At 40.5% G+C, this 11,060-nt stretch overlaps 1 protein-coding gene across 1 annotated transcript; it reads right to left on the reverse strand.

The window, feature by feature from the left end:
- Positions 1-1,028: 1,028 nt before the first annotated feature.
- eif3s10 (eukaryotic translation initiation factor 3, subunit 10 (theta)) lies at positions 1,029-10,748 on the reverse strand. Its single transcript, XM_079473637.1, has 22 exons — positions 10,517-10,748; positions 9,629-9,819; positions 9,388-9,524; positions 8,812-8,975; positions 8,389-8,588; positions 7,943-8,151; positions 7,625-7,796; positions 6,930-7,034; positions 6,655-6,753; positions 6,407-6,523; positions 5,952-6,137; positions 5,520-5,867; positions 5,320-5,424; positions 5,064-5,177; positions 4,673-4,795; positions 4,329-4,482; positions 3,960-4,144; positions 3,737-3,816; positions 3,207-3,652; positions 2,271-2,415; positions 1,939-2,096; positions 1,029-1,676 (listed from the first exon to the last, which is right to left on the reverse strand). The coding sequence occupies exons 1-22, from the start codon at positions 10,563-10,565 to the stop codon at positions 1,489-1,491; spliced, it is 3,675 nt and encodes a 1,224-aa protein (XP_079329763.1). The 5' UTR covers positions 10,566-10,748; the 3' UTR covers positions 1,029-1,488.
- Between the last annotated feature and the right edge of the window lie 312 nt (positions 10,749-11,060).

The following is an 11,060-nucleotide window of genomic DNA, read 5'->3' on the forward strand; positions in this document are numbered from 1 at the left end:
TGTAGTTATTATGCAGGCTACTATTAAAATTGCGTTTAACGTGATCTTGAACACCCCCATATTTCCAAACCCGGATTCTTACATTTGTCACATTTATAAGAAAAGTATGAGTAAACTATTTAGTAAAACGTTAGTATATGCGGTGTCTTCAGTTTAATTGTTAATTTGTCCATTTTTTTATTCCGACTGATAAAATTGCAGGGTGGCAGATGCACAGTGGAAGTGGTTTGTCTCTTATAGAAACGCACTCCCCAAATTCACTGACCGCAACGCTTCAGTTAGAGGTCGCAGAAGTTTACACACACTGACCTGTGGTCAAAGTACACAAAGTATGCCTTAACAAATGTAAGGCTCTAATCTAGTTTGGGAGTTCATAACCTCTTGCGTAGAAATTTGAGCTTCAATTGTGGGATTATTGGCCTTAATTGTGGATTTTCCAGCAGGATGCAACAAAGACCTCTCATATAATAGTTTCTTTCTTCTAGTCTATTCTGCATAACGACATAATGCGAGCTTGAGTTTATCACCCCAGCAGCGGGGTGAATCACGATCCGAACAACTCACATTGACGAGCTTTATAGAGGATTACCTCTTATCAGCATCTGTGTGCGTGTGTGTGGTCCTGCTCCAGTTTAACCAATAATTTAAGTGTAAAAATATTTTGGGGTTCCACGTTTGAGACTGAACGATATAGGGCCTTAATAATTTTGTATAGACAGCACCTAACTATACAGATTTTTTGTTGCATGACTAATCGACCATTAATGAGGGGAACAAACAGTAGCATTTTAGAACAACTCTACTTTAACAACGACACAAAGGTGCAGACACTATGGATGCGGTCAAAGTCTGGAGCTTTCGAAAAACCTAGCGAGATTAAGGTGACCCCTAGTGGGAAAAATAGAAAGCACCAACAAGTGTGAATCAGACTACCACAGATTCATGGTGCCAGAAAGATTAGAACATAAAACATACATTACCTTGTCTGCTGCTATATGACAAAAAAAACTGAAATAATAAGTTTAGTGTATTGAGCAAACGACTTTATTAATAAAGATTTTTCATATTTCGTGAGGGCATACAACCATAGGGTAAGCAGCGACTACAGCATGGACACAGCTGTAAAGAAACTTTCCTTTCAAAGCCTTACCACAACATCACCTAGATCATGTTTGAATTTCAGAACTCGCCTACGATGTCTGCACCCCAATCAAAGAAAAAAGCCTACATAATTTGGTGTGACCAATTTTAATCCTCTAAACATGCATAACAAAAAAGGAATGAGTTACTATTTAATGGAAGTTGAGGTTTTTAAAAAGGGATCATAAATAGAAATTGCCAATGAAATTACATTATACATGTTGTAGATCTATGGCAAAGCTTTATGTTTTCCATGTTAATGTAAGCAGTGACCTTACAACTTCATATTGAATAGAGAACACATCAGGGCTCAATACGACATCAAGCAAAAATGTGATGCTTTAAGCATTAGCGGCGGACAGTGGTCCATCCATCATCATCCGTCTCATTCTTGGTCCGGCGTGGGATCTCCTTATCTTTGTCAGTGCGCCAAGAGCTCTTCTCACCACCCTCACGGTCTCTGGGTCTGGGAGGAGCCTCTCTTTCATCCTTGCTCTCCTCTCGATTATCATCTCCACCACGACGCCATGAACCACCTATGATTTAGGACATAACATGTCTTAGATGTGAGTTTCAAGTATACATTTATGTAACCTTCATGTCTGGCACCCCTAGCAGCAACAAACTTCAAGTCTGACTGTGACACCTTGTTTAACACACTGACAATACTTGGAGACATCCTTACAGAGTTCATCTTTCATATTTTAAGTGCTACTGCATGTGATACTATAATGAGAAAAAAAAACGTCACTGAGTGAACAAGTGAGGTGAATTTAAAGCAGATGATAAATCTCTGACCTTCATCATTGTCTCTTTGAGGTCCTCTTTGGTCACGATCACGGTCATCTCTGCGGTCTCTCACGTCACGAAGCTCACCACGGCCAAGCTCTTCGCGACGTGAGTCTCGCCAGCTGCTCGTCTCCTCTCCACCACCTCTTCTCCAAGCACCCTCTTCCCTGAAAATGCACAAGACCGCACTTTTAACATGGTTCATCAAGCTGAGACAGTCCCTTTATTGTCCTACAAATCATAGCGCAAGGGTGACAAACTCTGACCAGTTTGTTACTTTTTTGCCTTCAGATACAGTTATAGTATTAATAGAAAACATTTTACAAAAGTAATTGTTTTACCTAGGAGGGCGGCGATCTCTGAATCGGTCCCCTTCATTACGATCATCCCCCTCGCGCTCGCCGCCATCATCATCATCATCACGACCAGCTTCTCGAGGAGGTCCCCAGCTATCCTCCCGAGCCTTCTCTCTCTCTCTCCAACCACCTACAAAGAGTAACAACCAGAGAAATTAAAACCAGTTCTAGACACACTGTGACTATGCATAATACCTAAATTGTGTAGTAAATTCAAATTGTAAATCACAAGTATATCTCCAAACCCTTCCTGATTCTTACAAATCCTTATAAAAAAAGATTGCCTTTCTTGCTTCTGTCCTTTAAAGGGGTAGTTTACCCAATAAAACAAAAACTCTGTCATCATTTCCTCACCCTCTTGTCATTTCATATGACTTTCATTCCTCTGCAGTACACAAAATAAGATATTTTGAAGAATTTGGTTAACCTGGTTAACCCCCACACACTCCATTTTGTGTCGACACAATAGAAGTCATTGGGGGCCAGTGCTGTTCAGATACCAACTATCTTCAGAATATCTTCTTTTGTTTTCTGCAGAAGAGGTCATACCCGTTTGAAATGACAAGAGGGTGAGTAAATGATGGCAGAATCTTCATTTGAGTGCACTATTAGTTTAAAAAAAAACTATATTAGAACTGCCACAATTTCACTACTTCACTACTGCAAGAATAATCCTGCTTCCTTTTCATTAAATATCACTGCAACACCCCGGAGACATAATTTGTTAACATGTGGGTGGTAATGCGTGTATGTTAATCATCCCCTTTTTGTGTCAAAGTTGCAAAAGCCCCAAACTGAGGCTTCTTAGTTTTGAAAGTTACAGCATATTGTCATTGTGAAACACAATGTATTCTCAAAATATTCTCTATATAAAATACTTTTCAATTTTAGGCCTTTATCAAGAAAATATGGAAGTTGTACCTGGTCTTCCCAGTGGTTTCCATGGTTTCAAATCTTCTCCACGACGTGGGCCAGAATCATCCATACCTCTGCGGCCACCCCTCTCATCATCCCCTCCTCTTCTGGGGCCCCAGTCATCATCTGCCCCACGTCGAGGTCCTCTCAGTTCCTCCATGCCTCGACGAGGTCCACGTTCATCATCAAAGCCTCGTCTCGGGGCACGGTCGTCTTCGCCTCTCCTGAGACCTCGGTCATCGTCAAAGCCTCTCCTGGGAGCACGATCATCATCAAAGCCCCGTCTGGGTGCACGGTCGTCATCTCCACCCCTGCGTGGACCTCGTTCGTCATCAAAGCCACGGCGGAGTCCCCTGTCATCTGAACCACCACGACCAGCACCTTCTCCTTTCTTGATGGGCATTTCACGGTCTTCACGGTCTGGTTCTTCACGCCCTTCCTGACGCCACTCCCTGGTAGAGAAATAAAGAGAGAATCATTTTGTTGTCAGAATTTTACTTCTGTATTTAGTTAGCAGTTTGTCTGAAAACACTCACTTGTTTTCAACAGGACGTCGCCACTCTGTTTCTCCTTCACCACGCTTTCTCCAGCCACTTTCTTCACGTTCACCCCATTCCTGGAAAGACAATTTTTATATCATATATCTGTTATAGCAAAAGTTTTATTAGACACCTGAATAAAATCTGAATGGGGGAAAGGAGGCAGGGGGTTATCTCATCAAAGTATAAGATCCAAAGTTTATACACACACACACGTTACCTTGGTGGCAGGCTTTTCTTCCGGCACCTTTCTCTCCTCCTCCTTACGGCGCTCACGCTCCTCAATTTCCAGTTGTCTGGCACGCTGTTTTCTTTCCTGTTCCTCGAGTTTGCGTAAACGCTCTTGATATTCGCGCTCTTCCTCCTCTCTCTGTTCTTGTTCCACACGTTCACGCTCCTCACGCTCTGAAACACACAATATCACAGATGCTCAAACATAAGCTGAACCAAAAACACACCGACTGATGTTTTCATTCATAATTACAAGGATGGAGATTTACTTATGAAACATGAAAAATAAACATTTAAGTAACAAGGGAATCACTAACTGTTAATCACAGAATTTACAGTGAAAAGAAAATATAACTACCTTTCTTGAGCGCTTCCTCGTGAATCCTCTGAGCCTCCTCTTCTTTCTGGCTGTAGTAGGCCTTTCGTCTGTCCTCTTTGCGCTGTTTCTTTCGCTCCTCGATGCGCCTTTTCCTCTCCTCAACTAAACGTTCTTCGAACTGCTTGAGTTTTTCCTGCGTACGAGAGAATTGTGACAAGTTTGCTTTAGTGAGTTCAAATACATTTAATATCTGAAACTTCCAAAAATATTTTGGAAAGTTTAATTTTCTATATTTAAGTTGCTAGCACAAAAATGACGGTATACATTGCAAATACCCTGAAAATGTAGAAGACTTGAAATGAAATGTGAATCATTCTGCTTACATCATAGATAAAGCTTCGAGCAGCTTTAATTTTGGAGAGGAAGTTCTCTTTGTCCTCCATCATCCTGGACATTCTCTGTTTGTGTTCTAGCGCTTTCTCACGCTCCATTTTCATATTGCTAATCTAAAAAACAGACATGCACAACAACATTTAATTTCAATTACACGAAACAATATTGTGTCAATACATTATTCAACAAAGGCAAATATATATTTCATATTTAAGTACTCATAATCACATCTTGATGACAGAGTAAGGCCTCAAGAAATAATGCAGAACTGAAATACTCCAAGGAAGAACACGTTCTAATTTAAAAAATGTAATCATGGACCAGAGGGTGAGGCAGATCATGTAATTCTGACATATGGGAAAAGGTGTATGTGATGATTACCCTCTCTTCCTCCTGCAGCTCCCATAACTCCATGTCTTTGACGCGCTGCTCCTCGTAGGCTTTCTTGATCAGAGGAATCTCCTCAAGGCGCTTGGCCCTCTCAAAGTAGTCGATCTACAAGATGCCATTAAATGCATTAAAATAAACTTTCTAGCGGCCTCTCTCATCGAACCTTAATACACAGAGTATATTATCTTGAATTTAAAAACAGCTTTCCAGTAGACTTATTGACAAAATCATTAAATGAAAGCTGTACCTTCTTTTCCTGATTTTTCAGACGCTCCTGAAGTTCTCTCTTCTCCTTTTCCAGTTGTTCCACTTGTTTGGCCATGATGAAATCAGGGTCCAGTTCTTCCAGATCCTATACCACATGATTAAGAATGTATATTATGATCAATGGAAAGGTAAAACTGTTTTATATACAGTGCTACGACATGTTCCTCTTCTCTACAGTACCTCAATATCAATGTCTTTAAAGGCTTTGGCTCCGAGCTCAGTCTTCTTTATCTGCTCCAGTCGCTCACGCACGGTCTTCTTTTTTATTTGTTCGTGTTCTTGCATGATGCGCTCCTTCTCTCGCTCCTTGGCCTCCAGTTTGAGACGCTCCTCTTCTGCCTTGCGCACCTTCTGAAGCTCCGCCTCCCGCTGCTCAAGCTCCTCTTTCTCCCTTTGGATGTTAAGGCTCTCCAGTCGCTCCTTGCGCTCCTCGATAGTCTGCCGGCGAGCAAGGATGCGCTGGTGCTCCTTGCGGGCGTTCTTCAGGTAGGCTGTGATTGCCAGTTGACTCTGTTCCTCATGTTCTTGCTGTGCAAGAAGTAGAAGTTAAGAAACAAAACAGAAAAACTGCCCAGAAAAGAGATCTTTGTGATGGAAAACATGCTTTCTTACCAGTATGGAGGCAGGTTTGATGACTTGTATGGCTTTAGCCAATGAGGATGACATGGCGGTGAGCTGATTCCGGATATGTTCAGAGGGCATGTTCTGTAGGAAAGGACCTACCGGTGAATCCTCTTTGGTGGAGAAGTTTAGATCTGAACCGAAACTCAGTGTGCGAGATGTGTGATCAATGCGCACCTTTTAAAATAAGAAACACAAAGTGATCGTTAATACAAAGAAAGAAACAACATTGAATAATGTCACTGAATGCATGTACTTATTTACTCAAAATGCTGCTATAGAGCCAAAAAAGTATTTTATGTGAAGGTTGTAAGTTTAAGTAAAAATTTTATATTCTCCATTATAATCATGAAAAAAACTATACCACTATTTTTGTTTTAGTGATTATATATGACAAATATAACAAAAATCAATACATAAAAACAGGAATACTTTTTTTACTGTACCTGCAGGTCACAGTGGCGTGCAGCATCTACAATGGAGCGTTCCAGTTGAAAAGCATCAACAAATGGCACCAGAGATGCCAACCTGCTGAACTCAATGCTCTGGTAGATCTGAGCCACCTGATATAGACCAAAAACCTTCCATCAACACAAGACTGAAAATCTTCTATGGCATGTGGCATGAATGGATTAAACAAATAAATAATAGTTCTTCAAAAGTAAAGTGAAATCTAAGGTTAAATAAGACTGACTTGTTGTAGCAGTCTGAGGATGGTGTTGTTCTGTAAGTGAGGAACATAGTACTGCAAGTCAGAGTCTTTCTCCGCCTGATCTCTCACCCAGTTTAGCACCTGAACAGCAGCAGAATCACATACACATTAAATATCGGTTGTGTGCATCTGAGAAAACTTTTTAAAATTTGTTAGGTTTAAGAACATACAATGGGCTAAGAGTTTAATATTTTTGCATACATTTCCTCTTTTTCAAATTCCTGTCATGCAACTAAAATTAAGCAAGTGTCTCTCACCTTAGTCACTCTTCCACTGAGTTTGAGAGGGTGGAAGTCCACCTCCAACCAGTTGTACAGCTCTTTGACTTCAGGGACAACATACTGGAGCAAGTTGAACCTTACCTATAAATCAAACATCCAGAATTTTGCAAAGCAGTTTAACAGATGTGACAGCTCATAATAGCTCTGAATTTTCATTACGGACGGGATATATATATTTCAAGATTCACACCTATTACACATTTCTATATCGATTCGGTAACTGGTTCTGTGTTTTATGCACAGCTCTTCCATGAACTACGGCTCTTTGATCAGAAGGAAGTACTGACCGATCTAAAATCACTCCGAGATTGAGTCGTTTATAACGTGCATTTGAAAAAACAACACTCCTCAAACATCCTCATTATAAATATACTCTCATGAAAATACCTGAAAAGGTTTGATGAACAACAGAATATCAACATTGGGATTTCCTGGAACTGTGTGTGTGTGTGTATGTGTGTGTGTGTGTGTGTTCTTCTTCTTTCCCATATTCAGAGTTTCTGCACGAGAGCGCCATCTGGCTTTCGTATGATGCAGCTTTTTTACCGTAATTCACTGAGGAAACGGAGCATAAGAATTGCAGGAAATTTCCTCCCAGCCCAAATTCTCATCCAATTCATTCAATTCCATTTCAAAAATTGACTAAAATGACTATTTATTGATGCTTTTACCATGTCATTGATGAGACTTTGGCGAGTGGGTGGTGACTGTAGGGCAAGCAGAGTCGCCAGTCGGCGGTGTTTCTCCACAATAATGCCATCCATGTCCAACAGACGAGCGATATCAGTGCGCTCAGGGGTGATGGGAATAGAGAGGGTGGCCAAGAGCACTCGAGTGGACATTCTGAAGGAAAGAACAACACCACGTGGCAAGTTCTTATTTTACACGACAGGTCAAATGTTTAAGCGTTCAATATAAGAAATATGAAATGACTGACGTAATACATTAACTACTGTTTCTTCATCGATATGATGCCTCTATAAGCTCACCTTTGCATCTCTTCCTGAGTGAGGTTTTTTCGCATTTCCCTGGAAAGGTGATAGAGTCTGTGGAGGGTAGATGCGTGGAATAAGGCATTGCCAGATTTCCAAAACACAGTGGACACCTTATTATAGTAGTTGGCCATGAGCTGGGGCTTAGGGGGTTTCTTTGAGAGGGCAAACAATCCATGGATGTCTTCAACCGCTTTGAATGCTTCCTGTAAGCAATATGTAGGAAAACCAATGTCATTTTCACATTATCTTAACACTTACCCATCAATAAGGTTATAAACTGTCAAACAATATGCCTAGTAATATATTGCTTTATTCATCCATTTCTACAATTAACATTACTTTGTTCTTTGTGAAAGAGTAAGACACTCTATAAAAATAAAAGCAATAAAATCGAACATTCTACACATTTAGTTTGAGTGCCAAGCAATAAGCACAGAGACCTGCCACAGCTCCATGCTGATGGCGCTGTCCAATTGGACCAGGCGTGTCTCAAGGTGCATGGACTGGCTCTCAGGGTTGTTCATGTTAATGGCAGTGCTCTGGTTGTGATGTCGTTGGATCTGGCTCAGGTGCATTCGCAGGTTATCACACAGCTTACGGAACTCTGCTTTACGGGTGTACTGCAGGCAGAACTTAAACGCTACGGGAAAAATGGAAAAAAGTTTGTGTTCAGGCTAATACGTTTTCAATATATGACACAACACATTTATAATTGTATGACAAAAAGCTTAAATGAATGCATCAAAACACACACACAATCAGTATTAACTTAAAAGGAACCGTGTGCCTTATCTGTCTCATAGGGCTGTGTTTTCAAAACTCTCACAAGCAAACAGGAAGCTTGATATGAAATCTACACTGACCTTGCTGAGCAATATCATGGTAAAGGCGCTCTACTTTGGAGTTATTCCTTAGCAGATCCAGGCACTGACGGTATGACTCCCACAGAAACTTCACCCAAGGTGTGAGCAGAAGTCTGTCCGTGCGGTCTTGGGTGTCTTCGCCACTGACTGCACTCAACAGAACACTGAGGGGGGAAATTCAGCATTTCATATTTGTCACAAAATTTATTCAGAGCTATACAGAATCACTTAATTCATAACATACTGTTAAGGCCAGATGAATAACACTCAACCTTGTTTTCATAAAACAACAGAGAAAAGTCAGAAGTCTTAATGTATTTCTCAGTTGGCATTTTCAAAAGAGACATGGGTAATTGACAAATAAATGTGTCTTATGGTGTGTGTGAGAAAAAAATTAAACAATCAAGATAAACTTCTCTTATGCCATTTTATAAAAAATATATAATATTTATAATGACTTATTTATATTATTAGCTGTTTGTTTTATACATTTTCTATGTCACACTGTAGGACAAGCATACGATTTATTTGTCAACTACCCACGTCCTCAATGTTTAGGCTTTTGGGGTCCTGTACCTCTCGGGGGTCTGAATGTTGTCCAGATCTTCAATGTCCAGCACCATCTGCTGAGACTCCCCTTTGGCCGTCTCGGTTTTCTCTTCTGCTAGTTTCAGGTAAGCACGGACCACATCTTCTAGCGATTTGATATTGACCTGAACAACAAAAGACAGTTATAAGTAGACTGTATTGATCCAAATTCAAAAACACGTTGATATTATGTAAACACAACACAGTGAGAAACAACATGAAGGCTAACCTGTTGGCATATATTCTTGTATTGATACAATCCCTCCTTTGCCAAGTGACTCTTGCGGAGATCCACGCAGAGCTCCAGATACTTGAGCATGATCGGCTCGTGTATCTTCTGCCATGTTCGGTGTTTTTTGCTCTTGATAACATCATAAAGCACATCCAAAGCTGGCTGTTTTTTACCAACTTCGAGAAACTCTGAAGAAGAGACAAAACACCTGTCATGCACCACATACGTGTCATTCTACAAACATATGGGACCAAACCTGTAACAATGTTCCATGATGTTATTTCCTTTTTTAAAGTGTACCATCAAAAGACCCTTTTAACTCAAATAAATAATTTACAGCGGTTAACAAAACTGGGTTAGCAAAAATGTCACTGCGCTAAACGTAGTGGCATGTCAGCATTACTGCCATTCGATTCCACAATGTTTAACGTTATAGAAAGTGACAAAATGCTAACTTTTCATAACCTTTAGACACATTTGAGTATTGCCATGTTTCCTCGAATATATGTTTATACACATGTCATTGCTACAGCCCTAAAGTCCAATGCCACAAGTTGACCATGCTAGGCTAACGGAATAGAGCGCAATAGTGTAACGTTAGCTTGCTAACACGCTTCGGCTGCTTTAACAAAAACGACCTCGCGATATTTTACACCACATGTGGCATGATCGAATAACGACACATTATTAAAAAGTTCACCTCACTAGGTTCGTTAAGTTAAGAGATCAGAAACGCTGCATCATACATGACACACACAGGCCTAGTAACGGTGACATCCGGCCTGCACGAGCGCCTGCCTGTAAGAAACATGGCTGCTCCACCACGCGCCATATCAAGCTAGCAGCTAAACCCACAATTACAGTCCAACGTATTTGTCCACTCACCGTTTGCTCGTTTGAGAGCATTCTCCGGTCTCTGGAAATAGGCTGGCATTGTGATGGCTTGCTAGCGGGCGTTTTTTAGAGAGTAGAGGCTATTTTATTGACTCTGCCTGTCCATCAGCGCCGTGACTTCTCGCCGCGCAAGCAAGAAAGGACTATAGCACGTGAACTGCGCCGGAGAGCAAGACGAGAGTTCCCGTATGTGCGCGTACACGCTCCCTCCCCGTTCAAGTCTGCAAGACAAGGCAGCGTGCAAATGAAATCAATCAATAAAATCTATAAATGTTTAATCATACCATTATACCGAATCTGACAATGCGTTCCTATTGGTTATTTTCAAATGCTTCTTCATTAATTCTGAACTGTAGTGTACACACAATTATAAATACACTAATGGACAATTAAAGTCACAGCTATATTACTTTACGCACAAAAAATGTAATAATTGAATAATGAATTATGTGCATTAGATAGCTAAATAAATTGCATGTATTTAACAACATAAAAGTTACGTTTTCTGTATTTCTCATTCAATAAAAAGAAAAAA

Source organism: Barbatula barbatula, assembly GCF_947034865.1.
Source record: "Barbatula barbatula genome assembly, chromosome: 14".
Classification (NCBI taxonomy): Eukaryota; Metazoa; Chordata; class Actinopteri; order Cypriniformes; family Nemacheilidae; genus Barbatula; species Barbatula barbatula.

Bases quoted from the DNA above. Each gene is read 5' to 3' on its own strand.
- eif3s10 (XM_079473637.1), bottom strand. From the start codon at position 10,565: ATGCCAGCCTATTTCCAGAGACCGGAGAATGCTCTCAAACGAGCAAAC. The intron at 4,796-5,063 runs GTAATCATCACA...TCTGTTTTTTAG, and splicing joins AGCTGCAGGAGGAAGAGAGG to ATTAGCAATATGAAAATGGA. The intron at 2,416-3,206 runs GTACAACTTCCA...TACTCTTTGTAG, and splicing joins GAAACCACTGGGAAGACCAG to GTGGTTGGAGAGAGAGAGAG.